We start from the raw sequence: 26,237 nt of genomic DNA on the forward strand, positions 1-26,237 counted from the left end.
TTTACTTCCTTGTTGTGAGCTGTGTCTCACTCTCGAAATAGCCCAGGAATAACATTAGGCAGTACCCTCTCCTCCCCGACTGACCCAAAAAAACATGAACAAACATAGAAAAACAGGCTGAAAACATCCTGTTGCATGTGGCTAAAAAACATAGACATGCAACACATAGAAGGCGTTTGTTGAGGCGACACTGGGAGCCAGATAGACACAAGGGTTCTATTCACCCTGACTATCTCTCTATTCTCTCAACTGCTCAAACCCACACCCACACACAAGACACAGGCGAGCGCTGTAAACAGAGCTGTAGAGAGAGAGTAGAGAAAGGGCTCGCCTCAAAGGCTCTGTTTGCGATCGGAGGAGTGGGTGTAAGAGGCAGAGAGGGATGGAGTTTGGCCCACTTGGCGTACCGCCACCGGAGCACATCTGGGGAGACGATTTTCATTCAGCTGAAACATGGCAACACGTTACGAAATGCGCCACAGCAACACATTACGAAATAGGCACACGCAGCTGCACAACACTAGCAAAACAGAGCTCTGCCCCATTGGTTTGTGGGTAGGGAAGAATGACTTCAACAGTCTTCTATCTCTCCCTCTCTCCAGTCTTCTATCTCTACCTCTTTCAGGCCACCATCGTCCAGAGAGCGAGAGTTGGACTGAAACTGCTCAGGGAAATAGATTCTTCACTCACCCTGCACGCTACGGCACAGAAACATCGCCTACAAATCATCACACTTCCCCAAAACCCCCATAAATCCTCCTGTCAACACATTCACACACAAACACCCTTGTAAAATAGGTTTAATAGTCTTGAATTTAATAGAATTGTCCATATTCCTTATGGACAATTCCTTAGATTAAAGCGCATATGCAATAAGGAATCAGATTTTGAAACTAGTGCCATAGAAATGAAGGACAGATTTGCTAGTAGAGGGTACAGAAAAGAAACCATTGATAAAGCATACGATAGAGCTAAGGAAAAGGATAGACAACTCCTACTGACACCGGGACCCCAGGAACAGAAAGAAAATTCCATGAAACCGATATTTGTTTCTGAATATAGTAATGTCTCCAACGAAGTAAAAACTATTATCAAAAAACACTGGAATATTTTGAATTGTGATCCCAATTTGACAGAAATAGCCAAATCCACCCCTAGTTTCTGTTTCAAGAGAGGTAGAAATATTAAAGACAGTGTTGTTACTTCTATGTACAGGGAGCCCACCCCTCCCACCAATTGGTTGTCCCAGGAAGTATATGGGAACTACAGATGTGGGAGATGTACTCATTGTTCTCACACACACAACACCAAGAGTTTTTTTCACCCACAGACAGGAGAGAAATACAGAATTAAAGAATTCATAAACTGTATGTCGACACATGTGATATACATGTTAAAGTGTCCATGTGGGTTGGTGTATGTAGGACAGACTAAACGGAACTTGAAGCTCAGAATAGCAGAACACAAAGCTGCTATCAGGAATGGGAACATGGATTATGCCATTGCTAGACATTACAGGGACAGAAACCATGGTTCTGCAGCCTCTCTGAAATTCATTGGGTTAGAGAGGATCACTCCTAACCCAAGGGGAGGGAATTTGGTTCAGAAATTATTAAAAAGAGAAGCATTTTGGATCTTTACATTGAATTCTATGGAACCACATGGCCTCAATGAAACATTAGATTTGAGTTCATTTTTGTTATAATGACACTAATGTTTGTTTTTCTTTCTCTGCAGATATCCCTTTGTTAGAAGAGAGACAGGGACACTTCTTCCCTGCTCACCACCCACCCTCCAGACATAGGTTATTGGCAGAGGTTATTGGTATAGACTATGCTGTCACTCCAGTCACTTTTTGGTCCTTATGATGATGATGTCCGGTATAGGAAATCAAGGAAAATTACTGTGATTGTGAATAAGGGTGGCTGTTTCTAGTATACTGTATGAATGTTAATCACTTATGGCGTGATTAACATGGTGATGTATTATGAATTTTGTGTGTAGTATTACTTGTTTGTTAATTAATTGGCTGATTGCTGTGGCCATCCAGATGGTGTTCGGCTGATTGGACCGACCACACCCAGATCATCTTTTTTAAAAGCACCTGTGTTCTTCTCTCAGCACGAACCTGATGAAGCCATAGGCGAAACGCGTTGTTCGTTTCTTTTAATTAATAAAAGTACGGAATTACCAGCCTTGTGTCGCGGTGACTCCTTCCTACTTGAATTATAGGTTTAATAGTCTCTCATCTTTTTTACACATATCCAAAGGCACGCGTGCACACACACACACAACTAGTGAACTTTCTCTTCCTCACAAGCACGCACACGCACGCACACGCACGCATGCACACACACACACACACATACGCACACGCACGCACACACACACGCACACACACACACACCTAGGACCCCGCCACCCCTCTTCCCCAAAACCCCCGCTCACCTATCTGGTCCTCGGGGATGAGCGACTCGATGGGCGGGTCCAGCTCGGAGCTCTGGCGCAGGTAGCTCTTCATCTGGGTCATGAACTGGCGCAGCGTCTGCAGCAGCTCGGGGCCCGAGGCGTGTCCCTGCCAGGCCTGGCTGCCTCCGCCCTCCTGCAGGTAGCTCAGGTAGTCCTGCACCAGGCAGCCGAAATACGAGCCCTTGTCGCGGGACATCTCCAGGACGCGCCTCACCGCCCGGCGCTCCGGCGTCAGCAGCGAGTTGAACACGCCGCTCACCTTCCGCAGGTGGCCGCGGAGCGCCCGCCGGATCACCAGGGCCCCGGCGCTGGCCCGCCGCCTGGAGCGCCGGCCGGGCGGGGTGAGGGTCAGGTCCTGGTCCTGGTCCTGGTCGCTCTCCAGGCTCACGCCGTAGTCCGGATCGTCCTCGTCGTCGTCGTCCTCCTCCTCCTCGTCCTCGTCCTCCATGCTGCTGTAGGGGTGGCCCAGGGGGCCGCGGGCGGGCGGGGGCAGGGAGAGGGGCAGGTGGGCGGCGTAGTCGGCCGCCGTGGGCGGGCTGGGGTCGTGCAGCTGGGGGAAGAAGCCGGAGAAGTCCAGCGAGTCGGACGAGTCGGTGGACAGGCTCATGTCGCTTAGGCGCTGGCCGCCGCCCTCCTCCTCCTCTCCTCCTCCTTTCCTTCCCTCTCCCTCTCCTTCCTGCTGGCGAGGTGACCGCACTTGGGCGAGGGCGGCGCCGGAGTCCCCGTCGCTGGCGTTGCGGCGCGAGATCTTGGCCAGGCTGAGCGACACGGCCTTCTCGATGGTCTGGTCCTCCAGCGCCAGGTGGCAGTCCGGATCGGCCGGGATGGGCGACGGCGCAGGCTTGGGCCTGCGAGGGGAGGAGGACAGGGAGGCGAGGGAGAGAGGGAGCGAGGGGAGGGGGATGGAGATGGGGGAGCTGATGTTGAGCCTCCTGGGAGGGGAGGAGGAGGAGGAGGGGGAGGAGGAGGAGGACGGACTGATACTCAGGGAGGAGCCCAAACGGGAGAGGAGGCTGCTGCCCCTCTCCCTCTCCCCCCCCACCACCTTCTCCCTGTCTTTAACGATCCAGCTGATCTTCTCCGGCATGCTGCGCTGGCGTCGAGGCGGGGCCGGCCGTCCGGGCGCTAGGCGAGGGGGCGGGGGCCGGGGGGGCGGGCAGCGCCGGTGGACGGTCTCGCTGTTGCTCAGGGGCCGGGCGCTGGCGTCGTCAGGCCGAGGGCGTTCTTGGACGGAGCCCCGGGAACCGTCGCCGCGGTGCTCTAGGCTGTTGTCGGGGCTAGCCTTCAGACTGAGAACTGTGCCGCCAGTCTGACCTTCCAGGCTCTCGCTACAGTGTTGGGGGCCGTCGCTGAGACACGGAGTGCGGCTGATAAGGTGTTCTGGACTGTGGTTGTTGGTCACGGGTGCGGGCAGCAGAGGGTCCTGGCGGGTGGAGGCGGAGGGGGAGGGGGGACTGCTGCTCCCCTTGGGGTGGTGCACCTTCAGGAACAGGGGGTTGATGAAGCAGAGAGCCCCGTTGGATTGGCAGCACTCCAGCTCAGAGGGGGTCCGAGTACGCAGACGAGGCCGGCCCTCGCCGTGGGAGGCGGCGTTCGTGGAAACGGCCCGCTCCCTGGGAACGGTCGTGTCGTCCTGAGCGGTCACCCCAGACAACCAGGAGACGGAACTCTTCCTGTGGCGGTTCTTCTCGGAATCCCAGAAGCCTGCGGGGCAGAGGGGAGGAGGACAGTCAGGGTCGTACTCAAAGCAAATGGACGAGGACAGGAGAGAGAGAATTACAGCACATACAGCCACTTCATGCCAACGTCACACTAACTCAAAAGTAACACTTTTCGCCCACCATTGAGTCAGCAAGTGACACCACGCTCAGTGCTGCGTTATTAACTCAGCGACTCAAATTACAACAAAAAAGAGCCTTACCTATCGCTAACGACTGCTCAGCACTAATATTTACTACTTTGAGGAAAGTCCACAAAGTATGCATATACATAAAATATATCATCACACAAACGCAACAATAAATCAAAGCATAGTTGGAAATAAAAATTCTACCATATGACAAATAAATCCTGCCAGCAAGCCAGTCAATGCCTCCAAAGAAGCAAACGGTCATAACAAACTGGTAAGTAATAGATACATCCACTATCCGACCAAGGCTGTAATAGACAGTCAGTGTGTAACAGAACAGTACGAGTCTCAGACGGTACTAGAGAGCGTGACGCTCAGACAGTATTACTAGCACAATACCAGACAGCAGTACCAGACACAGCCATTCACAACATGTTACCGACTAAAAAAAGAGATGAGAAGAAAAAGAGGGAAACATTGACTTACTGTACTCACGTTACAGTAGTACTGTATACGCCAAGTAGAGACCAGCAGTGATTTCAGACGTAGCTGATCTTAGAGTGAAGTCTAGAACACGCTGCTGCCGCTACACACTGTGAAGTCGTCTCTCTCTTTCCCTCTCTCTCTCTCTCTCTCTCTCTCTCACACACACACGCTGTGTTATGACTCACATGCTAATGTGTGCATGGGGGCGGAGTGTCAACACAGCATTCCCTTCTCTCTCTCTCCCCCCTCCCTCCCACTCTCTCCCCCCTTCTCACACACACTTGCCAGCAAGTTGTTCCTACGCCTGCTGTTTTTCTGTCATCTACAAATCATGCCTGCTCGTCTTTATTTCAGAATAAGACGTATAGAAGTCGGCGTTTGTCTGTTGTCGGTACCACAGTAGTATTTCCTCTTTTTTTTTCTTCTTTTTTTTTCTTTTTAAGTGTAATGTCATTACTAAGAAGGAAAATAGTGCACATCCACATATGTAAACCATCACCACAGTTCAGACACTATTCACAGTGATGGTGAATGGGTTGAACAGGCTGCATCAATCAAATCGAGGAACAGCGCATGAAGGAAATCATCTATACTGCAGCTTGTTGACACCTTGGGGAATCCGGGGAGAGAGGCTAGAGATCCAGGGTTTGAATTGCAGCCAAACATACACTAGATAGAGACATCAGTGGTCATAGTGGAGTAGTAGCACAGATTAAAATATGCACACTACGGGACAGATAACGGGACAAAATACTGCTTTAGTCACAGCTTTACTCCGTTAGCAAGACGTCAGACACGCAGATGGACAGAGAAACGGGACGACTGGTGGAAGGAGTCATACGTGAGTCTGATTAAGCCATTGTCCAGTGTTTGACTTCAGCCCGCGTCACACAGGTGCGAACACAAAGAGGTAAGCTTATACCGTCCAGACGTCTATCACAACTATGGTGTCTTTTGATATGCTGCCGACATATTTCAATCAGTGTTGCGGCGCGTACACGTCATCCATACGACAGAGTCAGAGTTGGCTTATCGAAGTCTTACCTACACGCACAGACCCCAGCATTGTCTTAGCCTACACACGGACTCCTCAAGTTCCTTAGAGGGGGAAAAACCGAACAACAGGCCTCTTGTGTGTATGTGGGTGTGCGTGTGTGTGTGTGCGTGCACAGAGAGATCATTCGAAACCACCACAACGAAGGAAGGATGTCATCAAACCAGTGTCACTAAGGCTTGTGAGCTATATACGTTTGAGACTATCTGAGGGACAGCCAGGCAGAGCGACATCGTCCCGGTACAGACGGCACATAGCAGAGATGGTACTCACAGATGAGTCACAGCTTAGAGACCACAGTGAGGCCTACTCTCTCCGCTCTAGAGGGGCCAGGGCTCGCCTGAATCTGTGCCCAGCCATGCAGTGATGATTTGGGCCTGGGAGAGCCATTGTTCCAGGGTGTGACTCACAGATCCCTGTCATGTAATGTCATGTGTTGTACATGTAGGTTGAATTGAGAAGCATCGTACCCGCTCCGAGCTTGGCCACATCTTCCAAGTCTGCGGGCGTCTTGGCTGAAGAGATGGCTTCCGGTAGCTTCAGGGTGAATGGCAAGACGTCCCTGAAATAATAAACAAACAGAGCAGGAGTATGAGGGAGAGAGAGAGCAAGGACAGATAGGCAGAAAAGAACGTAAAGTGTCCTTGGTGTGGATTTTGCTTGGATTATAGCACAGCCAAAGGGCAGGAGGCCCAGGAGAGTGTGTGTGTGTGTGTGTGTGTGTGCATGTGTGTGCGCGTGTGTGTGTGTGTGTGTGAAAAGGCTTTTACAAGGCATTTCCTTCCATTGGTCTTCATCTTCTTTCACTTTGGACTTCAACAACATAATTAGGAGTTCTATCTTTTAACTTGAATCAGCACATTTCAGTTACTGTAAATACAAGATGGTTAATGTTTACATTCTTTTCAAATGTGTTCAAATCTCTCTCCATGTAAATGCCCCCTGAAGGGCTACTCAAGCACTGTTTTCCTCCCCACAGACATTTCTTGCTTCACATCCTGTTTTCCGGAGTTGTTTCCCCTCTTGTTTTGATATGTGACCTTGACATGTTGGTGTTTACCAGAAGCACACGGGAACATGGGTCCAATCAGAACCCCCCCCACCCCCCCAACCCTTCTTCTGTTCTAGTGAAGAGAGCTTCCAAAGGCCAGCGTGACCTCTGACACTAGAATACACCGTGAAATGTGGCTTTCGAGGTAAACAGCAGAATAGTGTTTGGGTAGTGATATATGGATACAACTGAACTGATGGATGATTCTTTCAGCACTCATCCATCCATACTACTCTTCAAAGGTTTGGATGACATACAGTACAGTATGAAACGACATTAAGTGAGAACAAAGGCAGTGTGTTTTTCAGGTGTGTTTGCGTGCGGTGAGTGAGCGCGTGCGTGTGCACGTGTGTCTCACCTGCTGATACAGCAGAAAGCTACCAGACGGAACAGGTCTCCAAAGCTGAGGCCGGATCCGTCCAAGGAGAACGCTGTGAAGGGAGAGAACCACATTCTTACACTTAGAACCCAAGAAACCCACATACATTTTCCCTGTGCTTCGATCAGGACTAAAGTGCCGGCCCCTTGGTAACAGATTCATTTGTATCGATCTCACTGTGTGGGTGATGTTTTCACTTTGTCAGAACTAACGTGAGAACTAATTGGGAAACAAAACGAACACACACAAGCTGCATTCACAGATAGACATTAAAATCAAAACCACATGGTTTCATAAGATAAGCAATATTATCCAAAAATGTGTTGCTTGCAGTTGAATCACTCTCTACCAAGAGAGAGAGCTGATCCCACATCTGGTGCTGTCATGTATTGGTGATTTGTTAGTGGAGGAGGACACTGCCAGGCACATAACACACGCGCACACACACACACACACACACACACACACACCATTGTAAACAATTAATCAGTCTTTCACCCTCCCAGCTCCCCTACATATCACCCCCCCTGTGTTGAACATGTGAACCCAGATATTGACCTGGACAAAGATGAGTAGAGAAGGTACATTTGAATTGAGAGACGGAGTGAATAACGGGGAGACAGACAGATGGTCATTTGCATGAGAAGTGATGGAGAGAGTGGGAGACAGAGAGAGAGAGAGGGAGAGAGGGAGAGAGGGAGGGAAAGAGAGAGGACAACAGAGAAAGAGACAGAGAACTAGGCATGTTTACATTTAAAGAGAGTGGAAATTGGGTAAGTGGGCTGAATCCAAACACATAGTCCCGGCGGGAGCCAGGCCAGCGAGCCGATAGCCGTCCTCATCCGCCCGGCATGCACACTGCGTCTGAGCTCCATTCCTACTGTTCACTCCAGCCAACAACACTGGGTGTGACCAGAGCCTGATAGACAGGAAATGTAATCGTCCAGTGACGACTTGTTTTGCCCAAGCTGAGCTACATTTCTCAGTGTAGCAACATATCTAGAGGCATCGTAAGGGAAAAGTAAACGATGCTGATGTTTGAATAGTGTATTGGCAACTAATCAAGAATACCAAGGTGGCGGAACCAAAAACAAAGGGCATGCCACACTGTCTATTTTTCCAGTATAGGGCTGAGGCTTGTTTTCCCGTAAAGCTGGCATGACTGACATGGTTGAATGTGCCCAAACCTCTGCATCTGGCACACACACAACAGTCCACAGAAGACTGGGCAGGCTGCAGCAGGCTAGAACACTCAACTCACCTAAAGAAAGTCCCTTCTGCAACATTCCAAACACAGCAACATTCCAGACCTGGATTAGTGTAGGTATGCTATTTTTATAAGGAAATGCTTTATTTTAAGCACTGGGAAAGTTCAAAAGATCCAGAGCTCAAAGTAGCACGTCAGCATAGCGGGGGAGCGGGGTGGAAACTCTATTGGTGCTTACTGTATTGACTGTCCTTCACAGGGAAGTCTTTGACAGGCGTCCCAGAGTCCCGGTCCATTCGTAGACTTATCACCTTTCTCTGCAGGGTGGTGGATTTCCTCACCAGGAACGTCTGAGGCCGCAGGGAGAGACAGACAGACTGAGAATCACAGGCTCTTCAGTGGGACGTGTTCCTCATCTTGTTACTCATCGAGAGTTTGAGATTATCTTTATCACAGTGATGGACAGTGAGGTTCAGATTATCTTTATCAATGAGTGATGGACGGTGAGGTTCAGATTATCTATCACTGTGATGGACGGTGAGGTTCAGATTATCTATCACTGTGATGGACAGTGAGGTTCAGATTATCTTTATCACTGTGATGGACAGTGTGGTTCAGATTATTTTTATCACTGAGTGGACAGTGAGGTTCAGTGGAGTGTCACTGTGTGTGTGTCGCTGTATGTGACTTTTGTGGTTAATGCTCAGTAGTATAATAACCTTTGTGTTACTTATTAGCATAATAAAGTAATAGTTTATCAGTATTAATGGTTTACAGATTAGACACACCAAATAGACAGTTCATGTATGCTCAACCACAGGGGTTCCTTGCCCTAGAAACCAGTCTCTCTTATGACGTTTGGACATGCGGGAGGGGGGGGGGGGGAGCTCTAGATGATGTCTCACCCCGGTGGGCTGGTTGTGTAGTATGCGCATGGCGTCTGCGTGGCTGAGGCCCAGCTGCAGCCATACGGCGTGCGTCTGCACCAGCCGGTCCAGCACGCTCATCCGTCTGTGCAGCGAGTCGTAGCCCGAGTCTCTGGCGCCCGCCAGGCCCGCCCCTACGCCAGCGCAGGGCGGAGCTCGCAGGAAGAGACCGCCCACTTCCGCCTCTAGCCTGAGAGAGAGAGAGAGAGAGAGAGAAAGAGAGAGAGAGATGAGAAAGATCTTAAGGGAAACTTTTGAACTGCCCCTATTCAGATCCTGACATACTTTTTCCAACACTGCAAGTGTGGGTGACTGACAACACTTACAGCAGAGCCATGTTTTTGTCTAACTAGTACTGTTTTTGTTCAGCTAATACTGAGAAATGCATGGGCCCAGTGATTATTTCCAAACAACCAGGCTCATAACTGACATCACACCTGTTACATGGAATATCTGAAGCACTGTAGCCAGCCGTATGACTCTCACACTTCCTCAGTAAAATAGTGCTTTCTCAATCCAACCAAAACAGCTTATAAAAACTTATACAAATGGGTATCATAACACAGTACTTTCACGTGGGACTGATTTCTGCATCCCTTCACTATTCAGGGAATCTGTTAAAGGTGTGTGTGTGTGTGTGTGTGTGTGTGTGACGTATTTCTGCTCACAGATTTCCCATTACACATAGGCATTGTGAAGGTTGTGAACATGAGTGAATGGGGCACACTTCTGCCATCTGTTGGTAGATGTAGAGAACTACAGTGGAGTTGAATTCTTCAATCATCCCCATAACTGCAAATAATCCCAGGACTTCTCACAGTCATCTGTGGTGCGCACATCATTTATTTGCATGCATATTCCCAAGCATCTTATTTGGTTATCTTCTGTTTTAGAGTCCATGAATGTGTCTATTTGATGTAATGATGAAAGCTTCGACTTGATGTAAATAAAATATTGTTGAAAATAATTAATTATTTTGCAAAATTATTTCAATCACATTCGTACATCTACATGGACTCCGATCTAGGGTCCATGAAAGTGTCTACTCGATGTAATGAACGCCTCGATGCGATACACACTTGCTTCACTGTCTCATCTTAACTGTTTTGCATTGCATTCAGTGCACGACGAAGTGGTGGGGTACCTCGAACTTTTGGGGCACTCGACGAAGTGGCGGCATACGGTGTACAGTAGGTTCAAGTCTGTAGAGATGGGTATATCACACGCACACACACACCCACACCCACAGGCACACACACCAACTCACCCCTGCAGTGTGACAGGCTTAGGTTCCTTCTCTGCTGGCTCAGCCTTCTGCACCATCTCCTTCTTTAGAGTGCCGATCTCCCAGGCAAACGAGTCGATCAGCTAATGCACAGTGAGAGACAGGCAAACGAGTCGATCAGCTAATGCACAGTGAGAGACAGGCAAACGAGTCGATCAGTACAAGAGAGAGCGAAAGGGAGTGTGTGCATGCATATCATCGCTAACACACCCCTTCCCATTTCCTCAACTGAGACTACAAAGAAATTACAGGAACAGAGAAAAGAAAGCATGTTAAAGTCACACTGAAACGGACGTTTGAGATCATCTAACTTCCGTAGTTTGACGTATATCCGACGCAAACAAGCTATGAGGGTGGGACATATGTTTAGAGGAATTTGATTGGAACATTGACAAGTGGACGGGTTTTAAGAACTTTAGACAGATTCGATAGAAGGATAGCGCTGATTGACGGGTGGATGTTGTGAGATTATTGGCCTAAAATCTACGGTACCTGTTGTCATTGCACGTGACCTACCATTTTCCAGAAAGTAAGAAATTATATACTTTGATATAAGATTACAACAAATTTAGAATTTTGTAAGTTTTTTGGCCTACATCATTGAATAGGTGAACACCATGACATTGAAACATTGTCATTCATTTCAGTGCGACTTTAAGACTATGAAAACATCAGTTTAGCCATGCATTGTTGTAATAGCTTCCAATACATGTAAATATATACTTCTGTATATTACAATACTATATAGTCTACTAATACAAATTATATAGTGCAGCAAAATTTGAAGTGATCTTGCTAAATAGACAGAAAAGCATAAAACCTTTAGTAACAAACTTTCAGTGCAAACTCAAATGCACACAACAGCATGAGGTAAGGAGTTCAGACAAAGTTCAGACAATGCAACTGTGCGTGCACACAAGCACACACACACGCACACACACACACACACGAGTAGCATGTCTGTCACTAGTTCCATTTCCCGTTTCCCAATAACAACACTGACTGAATGGCAGGTTTTGCAATGTGTGAGTTTTTTTTCAGTTTCCTGGGCAAAGGAAAGAACTGCTGGGTGAAAGAGAGAATACTGATTTGACCCAAGTCTGCTGGGCAAAGCAAAGAATGACTGTCATATGGGATTTGAACCCAGTTCTCCAATGCACCACACTTTGGGAATGTGGTCACCGAACCACCTCTGTCATAACGCCAGAGTTGATGGAGTCACTTGGGCGCTGTTTTAGCTTTACTGGAGCTACTTGGGGTTTTGCTCAATATACATTTTTACAACAAGGAAAGAGGCAAGTGGTTAGACTGACAGAGTATGGACCAGTGTCCAGTTCCATACAGCTACACCCATTGCTGTCAAGAACACCATTTTAACAAGCTTAATCACACAGCTCGAGTCAAAAGGAAAGTATGTGGGTTGAGATTTGGAGGAGATTATGCTCAAAGAGAGTAGAATAAACACACATACTTTAAAATAATATGGAAAACTCACAGTATTAATTATCCATCCATCAACCATTACAAGAGTGATGCTACCATGTGTCAAGCCCTTTGGCTACATTATATAGGTTTTTATTGATGTTAGGATATCAAATTTAATCTTTCTCTGTGTCTGGGAGCCCATATGAACTGATTCTCTCTCTCTCCCTCTCTCTCTATTACACATTCACCTCTTCTGTCTGCTCTTAACATTTTCTGCATCCTTTTGTTTCGTTTCTTCCCTCTCATTCTACTCTTTAAAGGGGTAGTTCAGAATTTTGGACCTAGAGTCTCACTTACGACTTACCCATAATGTTTTTGAGCCATATAGGTCCAAACAAACAAATGGGTTCAACGATAGTTGGACTTCAAAAATGATGGTATAAAAACTCAAATGAGTCCCCGACGGACTGTGCTCATTTGATTTGATTTGGGTGCACTGTGGATTGTTTAAGTGAGTTAACACTGAACTAATGTGTTCCTCCTTCTCCACCCAACGTAGGATGACTTGTCTGTTCTTTGAAAGAAAACCATGATATGATATTTTGGGAAAAAGATCATTCTCTACTCACACAGTGATCAGATGTTCAGAGTTCTTAGATAATTGGACAGTGAGAGAGGAAGAGAAAAACAGCTTCCTCTCTTCTATGAAGATAGTTTTAGAGTTAAATCTGGAAAGGGCTGAACTGAAAGACTAGCACAACAACATACACTGCTGTTTTATACTGACACACAAGTCAGCTAGGTTTCTATTAGGGCAACACTCAAATTACATAGAGACTTTACTCAAATATATGATATATGTTTCTACTTGGCACAATGTGAATGTGGTTAAGGAAAGATAGTTCCAGATTTATTTGCTAACTCATCAGTTTACTTTATCTAAGATAGTGTTTATCCAAGTTTCTGTTCCCTTCTCTGTGCAAACAAGTGCAGTGGAGGCGTGGTGTGGTATGGCGTGAAGATGGCTGGTCTATGATTACTCTCTGCTCTTCAGCAAGATAACTGTCTTTAACACACTCTTTACCCAACCATAATATATGCCTGGGAAGGGAGGGCTTAGCTTTGAACTTGCCCTGAAGTGTTAGCTAAGGAGGCTAACTAGCTACAACACCCAGAGAGAGAGAGAGAGAGAGAGAGAGAGAGAGAGAGAGAGAGAGAGAGAGAGAGAGAGAGAGAGAGAGAGAGAGAGAGAGAGAGAGAGAGAGGTTCTATGGCCGCAGTCATTTACCTCTTTGACATCAGTTATTTAGCCCTATGGCAAAGTACCTAACTTCTACCAGTGAGGGGTTATCTTATCCTGGAAGCCAGACTTCCTTGTGAGAAAAAAAGAAAATACAAGTTTTTGCAAACAGTCTGGACTTCCAGCCGCCCAGAACGATTTCAGTGGGCGTGAGTAACGTTAGTTGCCTTAGTAAAGTCTTTCAGTTGCCTTGGTAAACTTGCTAAATCCAGTCGGAAGAACAGTGAAAACGTCTTTTACTCCGAGAAACATATACACACACAGTAGTGTTGTACATATAATAGTAGTCTTGTTTACTTGTTATCGAGTCTATTTCTGAAATTACTGCATTTATGGCTGTTTATTCTAGTAATGCTAACCTATCGCTCGTTGCAGTCTCGCTTCGGGAGACTGTTTTGCTAGCGGCATGCATTTCATTTTCATGGAGTGAAACCAACACTTGTGAACCACACTAAGTAACCCAGACGCTTGTGTTAGCTCTTCCAGCCGACCTTCAGTTTTGCCAAGCTCTTAACCCTTTTAGTATGGTAAGTATAGTGCCAACATTCCGAATATTAATTGGATTTTCCTTATATTATTAGAAAGCACAGTTTCTCAGCTTTCAGGAAGTATTGGAATTTTTTAGATTTTTTAAATATTTTTTAAAGATTTTTAAAGATTTTTTTTTTGTGGACATTTTTTAATTTATTTTGCAGGTAACACAGTCGTATTCAAAGGGTTAACTCAGACACATCCATAGTTCAAACACCTCTCAGTCACGTGAGGTACCTTGAAGAAGCTGCCTTTCTTCTCCCTCTGGCAGGACTGAGCCAGGGCGCTGGCGGACATGCTGTTTGTCCTCGCTCGTCTGTCTGGATGTCTGTCTGCTAGCGGCTCTGTGGGGGAGAAACAGCCATTATCATTTTCAGCCCAATGCAGATTTTGGTTCAGTCCAGTGCTAGCCCCTAGAGATCGGCTTAGCCTATATCAGCTCAGCTCAGTCCATCCTATAGGAATGCTGTAACTACAGCTCAGACAGAGCAGCCAAGCCAAGTCCAGCTTTCCTCCTTTCCACTCTCCCTTCTTCTGGGATCTGTATTTCAGGCAACTGAAGAGTTCCGTTTCAAAACTCATTGTTTTCCCAGTTCTGGTTTACTGGCAGGAACTCTCTCTCTCTCTCTCTCACACACACACACACACACGCATACACACAGTCTCACGAACACACATGCATCATGCCCCCTACACAGACACACGCGTCCCATCCCTGACCCAGATGTTGTAGGTCACCTGACACCAGAAGGCTTTGATACAGCCCAGCTGCATGGGATATGCATACCAACCACCCCAAACCCCCCTCTTGAAAGAACGCGGAATATGAAAAATACCACTGCCCTTGGTCAACAACTTCAGCCTATGCATACATATGTAAACTGTTTTGTAACTCAATCTCAACTTTTGTTGTGATACTACCTTGAAGCTGACTACCATTTGGGTTTGACAGGGGTCGATCAGGGCAGGAAAACTTAAGATACGTTAGGAGGATAAGCTACACGGAAAACATATGCATCACAGGTGTAGTGTAGCTTTGATCTGACAGCCAAAAAGACCAATATACACATATCCATGCACACGTGCACACACATAAACACATGAGCACACATCCCTGTTGTCAATCACAGCTTGCAGCTGGATGGACTCACCAGCTGCTAGGCCTGAAAAAAGTCTGAAAAAACCACAGGGATCAGATTTCCATGTTACCATGCGTTCCTCAGGAAATAGCAGAGGCAGGAGGGAGAGAGAGAGGGCGGAGGGAAGACAGAGAGAGAGAGAGAGAGTGAGAAAGAGAGGGGGAGAGAGAGAGAGAGAGGGAAAGAGAGAGAGAGAGAGAGAGAGAGAGAGAGAAAGAGAGAAAGAGAGAGGGAGAGGGAGAGGGAGGGAGAGAGAGAGAGAGAGGGAGAGAGAGAGAGGGAGAGAGAGAGAGAGAGAGAGGGAGAGAGAGAGAGAAAGAGAGTGAGAAAGAGAGGGGGAGAGAGAGAGAGAGGGAGAGAGAGAGAGAAAGAGAGAGAGAGAAAACAGTCTGGTTGGCTTGATTTCCTGAAAAGCACCAGGCAGCAGTCGGGCCGAGAGACCCTCTTTGACCCCATTCTTCTTGCTCTCTCTCTTTTCCAGGTCTCTGAGGGGGGGTGTCAACATCATGTTGTTGTTGCACTCAAACAACCCTGTGTTCCTCCATCTCGTCATGGCAAAACAGAGAGGGGGTAGGAGGCCTTTGGGTTTGTGTGTGTGTGTGTGTATATAATCAGTTGTCCAACCAATATACCCAACTGCAGAGATAAATAACTGCAGAGATAAAACTATGGCACACCGACGCATGCATGCATACACACACACACACACACCAACACACACACAAACACCAACACACACACACACACACAGAGCATAGGGCTTGGTAAACAGGCCACAGTGGTTGCTAATTTAGGCTAAATAAACTGTAATGGTAATTAACTGGCCAACAATAAACAGAATCGCACTGACTCGGACATCAGTGACCCACAGAATAAAATATTTAAGAACTACAAATCACGCCATCATTTTGGTGGAGAAAGGGGAAGTCAAACCTTTAGACTGAACACATTTCCAAGGAAATCTTAAGTTCCTAAATTATAAAAAAGAAAATCTATATATAATGAAAGTGTGTGTGTGTGTGTGTGTGCGCGTGTGTGTGTGTATTTGTGTGAAGGAAACTAAAGCATGATGACCTCAGCTGTACTAGTGGTTCATGACTTATTATTGCTTATTGGCTCATTGTAGCCTGTTGAGCAACAACAACAACTCAACTCCTTGACAAACTATGTTTGTATTTTGCACTGTCCTGTCCTGTCCTGTCCTGTCCTTGCACTGGTCCATTGTTGTGTTGTTGGCTGAACGGTGTTGCAAAAAATTCCTATCTATGTCAAGTACAAATGGCAATAAAAAATAATTCTGATTCTGAAAATGGAATTGCCAAGGTTCCTGAGCATGCAGTGGTATGACTGTTTATGAACACTTCCTGTAAGAAAAGAATAGTGTTGCTGATAATAGGCAAGGCAAGGCAAGTTTATTTGTATAGAACATTTCAGCAACAAGGCAATTCAAAGGGCTTTACATGAGACATTAAAAGCATCAAGTTAAGTACTAGTAGGGGAGACTCATGACATCATCCCAAGCTTGGTCAGACACTACCAGAAAGACAGACTCTGCTCTCCTGCAGACAGAGCCTAAGAGATACAGAAAGAGTGGTATCAACAGAGACAGATGCAAAACACAGAAAGTAAGTAAGTAAGTACGAAAGAAAGAAAGAAAGAAAGAAAGAAAGAAAGAAAGAAAGAAAGAAAGAAAGAAAGAAAGAAAGAAAGAAAGGAGAGAGAGAAAGAAAGAAAGAAAGAGTAAGAAAGAAAGAGAAAGAAAGAAAGAAAGAAAGAAAGAAAGAAAGAAAGAAAGAAAGAAAGAGTAAGAAAGAAAGAAAGAAAGAAAGAGTAAGAAAGAAAGAGAAAGAAAGAAAGAAAGAAAGAAAGAAAGAAAGAAAGAAAGAAAGAAAGAAAGGAGGCAGAGACAAGAGACAGCCAAGAAAAGAACAGACTATAAGAGATGAGAGGAAGTGACTAAGAGTGTAATGAGGGGTTTAGAAGTGCAGTCGTCATGTCAGCCTCAGAAGCACAGTGGGAGTTCTCAGGTTACAATAAGACTGTGAAAGGCACAATTACGAGTGGGACAGTGGATAGGACTGAGACACTTGCAACTCAAGACACTAGCATCTCACACACAAGCAACTCACAAGCTACTAGGCTCACAAACAACATTAGCTACTAATACACTCACCACTGTACACTAGCAACTCACGATAAATTACACCCATAAACCAAAGGTATCTAGACTAGCAGGTTAACACATTCCATTTCAGCTTAGTGAGTTGCTTGTGTGGCACTGGCACGGTGGCTCGGTGCCTTGCACCTCTGCCTCACAGCAAAAAGGTCCTGGGTCCTGGGATTCAGACAACTATATTGATCCCAGAAGGGCTTAGATTCCGGCATGGGGCGCTGCTGGCCCTGGAGTCATGTGCTCAGGTCTCCCATCCTTTCTCTGTGGAGTTTGCATGTTCTCCCCGTGCTCACATGGGTTGCCTCCACAAAAAAAAAAAAAAAAAACATAAAACATGCAAAACAGAACAGAGCCATGTTACGAAATCGTGAAATCGTGCCAAATCTTTATGAGCAGGAAAAGGCCAACGTTGTCAGTGAATTATCCCAGGCATCCTCTGTTGCGCTCACCACAGACGGGTGGACCTCCAGGGCAACGGAAAGCTACGTGACTAGTGTGGATTGAACATGCGCCCTACGTGACCAGTTGCTGGTTAACTATGAGAGGCAGGATCCCAGCCGACCGTTGCATCCCCTCAACCCGCAACGGAGGGTTATCAACTGGGCTGGGACTCCGCCTCTCATCGCTAACCAGCGACTGAGCCAATTGAGCTAAAGGTGGTTAGCTAGCTTGATCGTAAATTACTCAAACTGAATAAATATGACACCGATAAGCACACCGATGCCAATAGCTAGCTTGATATAACTAAGACATCTGACCAGTCCAGAACAGTGAGTTTAGCCTACGGTTTTACCGAGCCAGTCCCAAAGTTACCGCGTGACCAAAAAATACTGCGGTTACCGTAATACCGCGGTTACCGTTACATGCTTAATGGGCACTGAAAAAACACTGTGTGTGTGTGTGTGTGTACACGCACGCACACGTGTGTGTGTGAGTGAGAGATAAAGAGAGAGAGAGAGAGAGATACCCCATAATTAAGACCCTGCTGTTCAAGTGTTCTCCCTCACACACTCACAAACTAACTCCAAACTAGCACCAGACCTGTAGGAACCAGGGAAGGGACAGCTCTCCAGGTCCTAGAGGAGATATCTGGGACAGAACATACCCAAGTATTACTCCACCACATTCCAGTAAACACAATGAAGACAAAATAAAGTGAAGAGATGAGTATGCACTATGCATACAATTCAAGTGATAGTTAAAGCAAATATAGAAACACGCGGATATTAAGACAAGTAAAAATACGTGTTAAAAGCAATGTTAAAAAGGTATGTTTTAAGATCTCGCTTAAGTTTCCATGGTCCCAGACAGTCTGTGTGTGTGTGTGTGTGTGTGTGTGTGTGTGTGTGTGTGTGTGTGTGTGTGTGTGTGTGTGTGTGCATGAGTGTTAGAGCCCAAGATAAGTCTGGTAGTGTTAATCACATTAGCAGGCCCAATTGAGGAGCCCTACAAGTGGGAAAACATGCTGAGACTAGCTCCACTTTAGATGTTTGTATAAGTCGACCTTGACCATGTCACCATTCTGGGGACGTCCTCCTCCGGTCATAGTGGTGAAACTGAGGGTTAGCCTTCTTGGTTATTTTAATAAAGGGCTAAATTAGGCTCCCTCAAAAGTGTGTCACATTCCTCTTGCTCCCCACTTTGGCAGGGTGTGTCCCTGCTTTCAGGAGAGTTCCCACTATGAAAAGACCAGCCGTGGAAAAAGATAGACAGACATGCACAGCAGAGAAAGACAGACATACAATGTTTGAGTTCTGACTGCTCTACCAGCTATCAAAGCACACACACACACACACACACATCTGGTATCTCCCCACACCTCAACACCCCGCACCCCACAAAGTCAACGTGATTCTGCCAAGCTTTGCAAACCTAAACTCTATTTCTGTACAGAGTGGGATAAATTACCAATGTTGGGCTCAGAAGAAGCTCAAATGCAAAATCTCCAAAGCTAAGCTGAAGAAATAAACGAATTAAATCAACTGAGGCTAACAGGTTTCTGTTCTGCTGGGTGAACTGTCAGGTTTCCCTGCCCAGCTGCTATAGACATCTCTGCAGGCATATCTAATGTAGTAGTAAGCTAAAGGAAGATTATCTTTAGCAGACAGATGAGTTAGGTGAATGACAACACTTATAAACAGAATGTTGTCTTGCCTAGTTATGGTAGGTTTTTGTACCAACTTATTTTTGATGTAAAGAGGGGCAACTCACTGTTTTATGTAGTAGTTTATGGTTGGGACTGGGAGAGCACAATGTGTGAACAAACTTCTCTCATTGTCAAACTTTTCTGAGATGTCCGAGTTGGGAGTCCATTGCCTGAGTAAGGCCTAGATTTTTGTCCCATCCCCCTGTATCTTTCCCCATGCTCTTGCACAGTTTCCTTCTCTGTTTGTGTGTGTGTGTGTGTGCATTTTCATCTCTCCATCTAAGAGAAGGAGAATGGACAAAGAGGAAGTCTGAAGTGATGACAAAAGCACTTCTACTACTAATCTGCACGCGACTACAGCACACAACTGGAATCAGACACAGACAAAGGCAATAAAACTGCAGCCGGCATTGGAACAGAGAAACTATCTTACAGACATGATGAATCTGTGTTATTTTGAGGGGGAGTAGGTAGTTACTGTTTAAATCTTCCATCCTCAAAGTCTGAAATCCGAACTGAACCACAACTGTCTAAGGACATATTAAACTTTTCATAAAAATAGTTTTATTTCCGAGACATTGCCGCTACGCAACTTGTAAAAATTCTCTGCTGCAAGCAGCACTTCGAATGTCCTCTGCTTTGAGGGGTTGTTGTTTGCAGTGTTGCCAGACTGGGAGGTTTTCCACCCATGTGGGCTACCTTTGATCTTGGTCTTGGACTAAATGCCAAGAAAACTGAGGTCACCTATAACACCCTGGAACATCTGCCCCTAATGACAGCTGAAGGTGCAGTACTGCTCTGAAGGAGGTTGATGACTTCAAATACCTGAGCTGTTGGGTCAACTCAACAGAGCAGGACCTCAAAAAAATCAACGGGATTAAATCGGACAGGAGGAGAGGATACAGGAGGAGAGGATACAGGAGGTGAAGAGATAAGACAGGAGGTGAGGTGAGGAGACAGAAGGAGAGGAGACAGGAGGAGGGGAGATGATACAGGAGGTGAGGAGATAAGACAGGAGGTGAGGAGACAAGACAGGAGGAGAGGAGACAAGACAGGAGGAGAGGATACAGGAGGTGAAGAGATAAGACAGGAGGAGAGGAGATAAGACGGGGTGAGGAGATAAGAGGTGAGGAGATATGACAGGAGGTGAGGAGAGGAGACAGGAGGAGAGGAGACAGGAGGAGAGGATACAGGAGGTGAAGAGATAAGACAGGAGGTGAGGAGATATGACAAGAGGTGAGGAGAGGAGACAGGAGGAGAGGAAGGAGACAAGAGGGGAGAAGAGAGGAGACAGGACTTGAAATGGTTTGATTCACCCTTGTTGGGTGGGTGTGTGAAGCGGTTAGGTGGTGGGGGGTGGGGGATGGTGATTTGTATTATAATTGTTTTCTTAATAGACAGACCTTTGGATTATTGGGGGAAAAAATTGTGGACCCTTAGGATTTGTATTTGAGTACCCCTGGACAGTTTGGCGGCGGGGTTGGTCTGGTGAGGCAGTCCGATCTTGGGTTTGTTGTCATCATGGAACAATAAGTTAGAGTAACTGTAGACAGCTTTAAAAACGCAAATGATCTAATGACTAATCAAAGTATCACCAGTATCTCATGCCACTCCTTTTGCTACCCAATGACGCACAACCAGATTACACAACTTTCATTTTATCAGTAATGCCATCTCTTCCTTAATCCAGACCCTCCATTTGAATGTATTCGGCTAAGACTACACATCACTTATATTCCTGGCAAAGGACTGCACAACTTAAGTGTCATCTTTGTGGGGGATTGAATAAACAATCCGTTTCCTCATTTATAAACAGCTCTTTACCGTAAATAATTCTTCACAGCTTAAGCATGAGGCACGGGTGTACATGCTGGAAATACCCCGTAATAATGCTGAATGGAAAACGTCCAGCACATTCATCAGTTAGCCTTCAGTGGAATTAACTGAGATGAAAATCCAACCCCTAAGCTATATTTTTTATAAATGATTCATGTCTTTTTTTTCCACCCATCCACACTTAGTCCATATCCAGTGTCCCATTCATACAGCAGGCTGTAGACAATATATACTGTAGCCAATATATCGGCTTACACTTCAGTGTGAACGCCAAGTTTGAGGAGAGGTGCAACCACTGTCTGACCAATCTCTACCATAACAGAGGATTGTCCTCAGTTTCCTCAGATTGGAGGTGTCTGTGGTTCCGTGCTGTAACTACACCATAATGGGAGGACACAAGAACCCACACAGACACAATGAATGTGTAGAAAAGTCAATAGGTTTGTACTGTCAATGACTTGCCTTTCACACGACTTAAGAGCTGACTTCTGACTGAAGACAAGTCATCCAGTGAGCTTTGAGCATAAGGGAACCTATAAGGCTCTAATGAAGGAAAAGTGGAAAAACAAACTATTTAGCAACGTCATGAATCGCCAGTCTATTCACACTAAATTCCTGAACTGTGACCCACCAAAGAAAAGCTATAAGCACATAAAAAGATTTAAGAGAAGACTGACCAGTGTTCATTTTCATCAGTCTTGAGAAAGCACTATACTGATATAGAAAAATAACAAGTTTTTTTTTTTTTTAACTCAGTTTGGAAATTCACTCCAATTATAGGAACCTTCAACATTAAGGTCAAACAGAGAGTGATCATTACTTAAACCGTACAGAGGTAAAGTCAATACTGCAAAGAATCACTCCTATGAAACAATCACTCCTATGAAACACTCAACTCGCATATTTCAGACTTCTCAGAAGCTCCCTCCTAGATGACTAACCCAGCTGAAGAGAAAGCAGATCTTTCAGTCCTGGATTACAATGTGCTTGCACCTGACTCCTTTGTATGGCATAGATGCATTATCAGAACTCACCGGGTCAAATATCACACCACTCCGTGACATAGCGAGCATGCTTCGAAAGGACTGGGAACTGGGAATGTAGGCTACATTCAACCATGAGAAGCTGTGGATCAGGTCTTGTATATTGCACTGAAAGTGTCACACTGTCACACGCAAATCAGTCTCGATTCTCTGCCTAATATTCTCATCTCATACATTTCACATGTCGATACAGTAGGATATAGTGAATGGCGTGTCAGTAGGCTACAAATGTGGGAATAGACATTGTAGGCCTACTGTTGTAGGCTATCATCATCTCGTCGAAAAGGCCTACATTAAAGCTGAGACGGCAAGCAACAGGTGCTGAATAGCAATTGTATGTGTAGGTAGCAGATATATAGGTTCAAAGAAATATGTCTTAAAGTAAAACATGATTTGAATAACAATAAACAATCGATTATCTTAAGTGGCATTAAGTAGGCTACTAAGTGTAGTTTGCTAGACCTTCCTCCACACTTGGTTTTAGCGCTGTGCCAGTGCTGGAGAAAGGATCGTGACAAGAAGTGAACAGATGTGAAAATGAGAGAAAACGACTTTTTAATTTACAGAAGAAATAGCGACAGTTTAACTAAGAAAAGAAAACAGAACGCCCCATATTTTTCGCCAAAATATTTTGTTTGTAACACTCAAACTGTCAACACAATGAAAACTTTTGCTCACCCTTTTTTGCCGTAGAGAAGCTCCTAACCCAGCAGCATTGCTGTATGCTTAGATCATATCAGAATATGTTGAATGTTACATTGTCCTTTTGTGTCGACAGGCTTCATGCGATAAAAATAAGAATCCCCTGCGAAGTCTTCTCCTCACCCTAGTCGCGGCTCTGTCCCTGGTTTGCCGGAGATCCTTTCTACCTTCCCTTCCTTCCCTTCCTTCCCCCACCGCGCATGATAAAAACAGGGGCAGCTCAGTGCAATCCGTGTTGACTTTCACGTCACGTGCTCTCCTGAAATAACTTGAGGGGTGTAGGCCTACCCCCAAAATCAGTCCGTGTCGTGTTTATCAACAGCTGATCACGCTTCTGTGTAAACAAAAACAGTTTTAGGGTACCCCACATGGGCTACACAATACTCCCTTTAAGCAAGATATATAGCCTAATTTTCAATCATGATGCTATGCTACTGCATTAGACAATTACCATTAATGTGTCCACAAACAACGTATTTCCAATATGATTTATTTATTGGCATAACGTATTTCCAATATGATTTATTTATTGGCATGTACAAAGTATTTTTTTTTCTTTTTTAACAAAGGAGCGTGTACTGGACATACCACGTTTTATAGGTAGGCATACCTATATATAAAAAAAAATACTACAAGTTTTGTCTCTCGTCTTTTCTGTATTTAAGACGTGGGTAGGCTATAAGCAAGCTATAACCACATGCTGAATATAAGGTTATCGGTGTTATCCAAGAGCCTGTTTATCTTGAGGTTAGGGCAATCACGTGGCTTAACAAATACAGGCAATTCATAGAGTAACATAACTACATCTGTAGACCTGTTGTATAATTGAGGTCCTAAAGGAATCATGTTTCTAGTAGGCTAGTTTTCCAATTCTGATTTCCAAAATTCAACACTTTTTAACATGGCCTATGAAAACATGACATCTAATCAAGTTTTGTTCACTTCTAAGTTTTCCCCCACATGCAAACCTTGTCTTCTTGACACACTGCATGCCCTCAGCAGGCCTCTCTCTCTTTACATATAATTTATTTGAGTATACACAGTATCTCATTTACAGATAAATTCACTATCACACCAAACTGTTTTGTGATATTGAGGAGTAGGGGGTAGTTTAGTTTCACTATCTGAAACTACATTATACTGTAGAACAGGGATTGACCTGTATGTAATTCCATTCAGAACGCAGGTTCCAGTAAAATGATAAAACCCCTATTGTAAGGCTAATATAAATGCTTCACAAATTTGCTTTATCAACAAGACCTTAGATTTAGTGTTCTATATGAGGCCTAATACACCTTTTTCCATCCTGTATTTAAGTATTTCCAAGCATCAGTAAGTCTATACTGTATACTTTTTAGAAATGGTTTATTTCCTTTACTAGTATGAGATCAAAAACCATGTGCTGTATTTCTGACATTATTCAATGAAACAAATACACATTTCACAACACTGAAACGGAGGAATAGCTTTGAAAAAGCTAATTCTGACTAGCTTAACTGCCCTGAATGTGTAGGACAGGCCACTGTGATGGAGGACAGGTCACATGGGTGCCTTAGGAGATGGGGAACTCAACGGGAGGCGGTCTGTAATAACGCCGTCCACTCCCACCCTGTCTGAAGGGGGCAAACCTCAGCCATTTCTTCACTACATCTGCAAACTGGTGGTGTGTGGCCTCCTTCCCCACGGGGGTTCGTTTCAGAGCCCCTACAAATGCAGAGAGACAGTTATGTGAGTTGCAGCTCAGTATGACAGCATTCTTGGTATAGTTTATGTATGTGATTCTTATTTGACAACATATCTGAGACATCATCGGTGAAAACGGTATGTTTTTATAGCATGGTTTGGATGGAAGGGGAATTGTATCGTATAATGAATGAATAAAATGGTGGGTACTGGTAAACACTGGGGATATTCCAACAAAACATGGTGTTAGAAATAGCATCCACTCTAACGCAGGACCATTACATATCATTGGTCTACTATCAATGTCTGTATGAGTGTATCTGGAGTATGACTGGCACATACGGAAGAGGACCCCTTGGAGGCGCGTGTTTCTGAAGCTCCTCTTCTGTCCTCTACCAACCCAGTTGAGCTCTGAGCCCACAGCGAATGACAACACAGCCTGCATGAGACGCCGTACGGCATCATCCACTGTTGCTCCGCCCATCCGTGACAGGTGAGACACCTGCAAGAGGTAAGACACAGTCACCTGTAATACATGTTTCTGGAAGCTCAACTAAGGTTTCCTCAATGTTTCGAAGGTAATGCTTTCCCTTCCTAAAGAGAACTGGACCGTTTTACGGCACAGGAAGTTCAGAAAAGGTTCAAACCTCCTCAGCTCATTGCTACACTGGTGGCAGCAATCTTGAAGACTACACTCCACCAATGTAGTGACAAGCAACAGCTACCACCAACACAGCAATTCAATACCACCTTCTCAAGTGAGTTGGATCGACATTCATACAACCCTCGCCATTCCAGGTTCTCTACCATTCTCCTCTGTGCTCCAGGGTCCTCCAGGTGTCTCTCGGTGTCGTCCAGCTGCTCCATGGTCTTGAGGGGCAGGTCCATATCTAGAGACTCCACCTCCTCGTCCTCTGGGCAGGCCTGCCCATGGACACGGGCCTGGAGCTCCCTCAGCACCGCCCACTGTCTCTGCTGCTCCTCCTTGATCTCAATCAGCAAGGCGATGATCTTCCGCTGGGCTGCAGTCTCTGAGAGAGAGGGAAGGCAATAGGGAAGTTGGTTCAAACTTCAATCCAAGCTTTTCGTTCGATTGCCTTAGCAGGGGAGGTAGGACTGGGATGATGATTTGGGGGTCGCAAAAATGCAACGTGATATTAATTTATGATGGGGATTCTTGGGAAAAAAGGTTGAAACCTGCCATCCTGGATGACAGATTATAGCTAACTCACCGAGATGTGTTTGTTAATTACAAGGTCTTCCATTATGTTTCAGAGGTCGGGAATGGCAAATCTAGTAAAAATAAATAATAAGAAAAAAAACTCTGTATCCTACAATACAGTATTGGGTGACTATTGTAACCTCAGCCAATTGTAACTGTATACCTGAGGGACGTCGCTCCTCCTGCAGATCTGATTGGTCAAGTAGGCTACTCTGAGTGAAATTTGCATTAGGGAATACAATTGCTTGCATGGAGTTAAGTTTTAAATCAAATTAAAGTGGGGGCAGACGGGTTACCTGCAGAGGATGAGGTAGCTGGCAATAACTTTTCA

At 45.4% G+C, this 26,237-nt stretch overlaps 1 protein-coding gene across 1 annotated transcript in view; it reads right to left on the reverse strand.

Annotated features, from left to right (window-relative positions):
* Positions 1-23,174, reverse strand: part of rin2a (Ras and Rab interactor 2a) — a 29,670-nt gene extending 6,496 nt beyond the window's left edge. Inside the window, exons 1-8 of the mRNA XM_084458636.1 lie at positions 22,978-23,174; positions 14,200-14,306; positions 10,689-10,789; positions 9,401-9,611; positions 8,734-8,845; positions 7,268-7,340; positions 6,329-6,420; positions 2,449-4,173 (exon numbers count right to left, since the gene is read on the reverse strand). Coding sequence (XP_084314762.1) covers positions 2,449-4,173; positions 6,329-6,420; positions 7,268-7,340; positions 8,734-8,845; positions 9,401-9,611; positions 10,689-10,789; positions 14,200-14,259 — 2,374 coding nt within the window. The 5' untranslated portion in view covers positions 14,260-14,306; positions 22,978-23,174. The remainder of the gene's footprint in view (positions 1-2,448; positions 4,174-6,328; positions 6,421-7,267; positions 7,341-8,733; positions 8,846-9,400; positions 9,612-10,688; positions 10,790-14,199; positions 14,307-22,977) is intronic.
* Between the last annotated feature and the right edge of the window lie 3,063 nt (positions 23,175-26,237).

This window comes from Borostomias antarcticus, assembly GCF_949987555.1.
Source record: "Borostomias antarcticus genome assembly, chromosome: 25".
NCBI lineage: Eukaryota > Metazoa > Chordata > Actinopteri > Stomiiformes > Stomiidae > Borostomias > Borostomias antarcticus.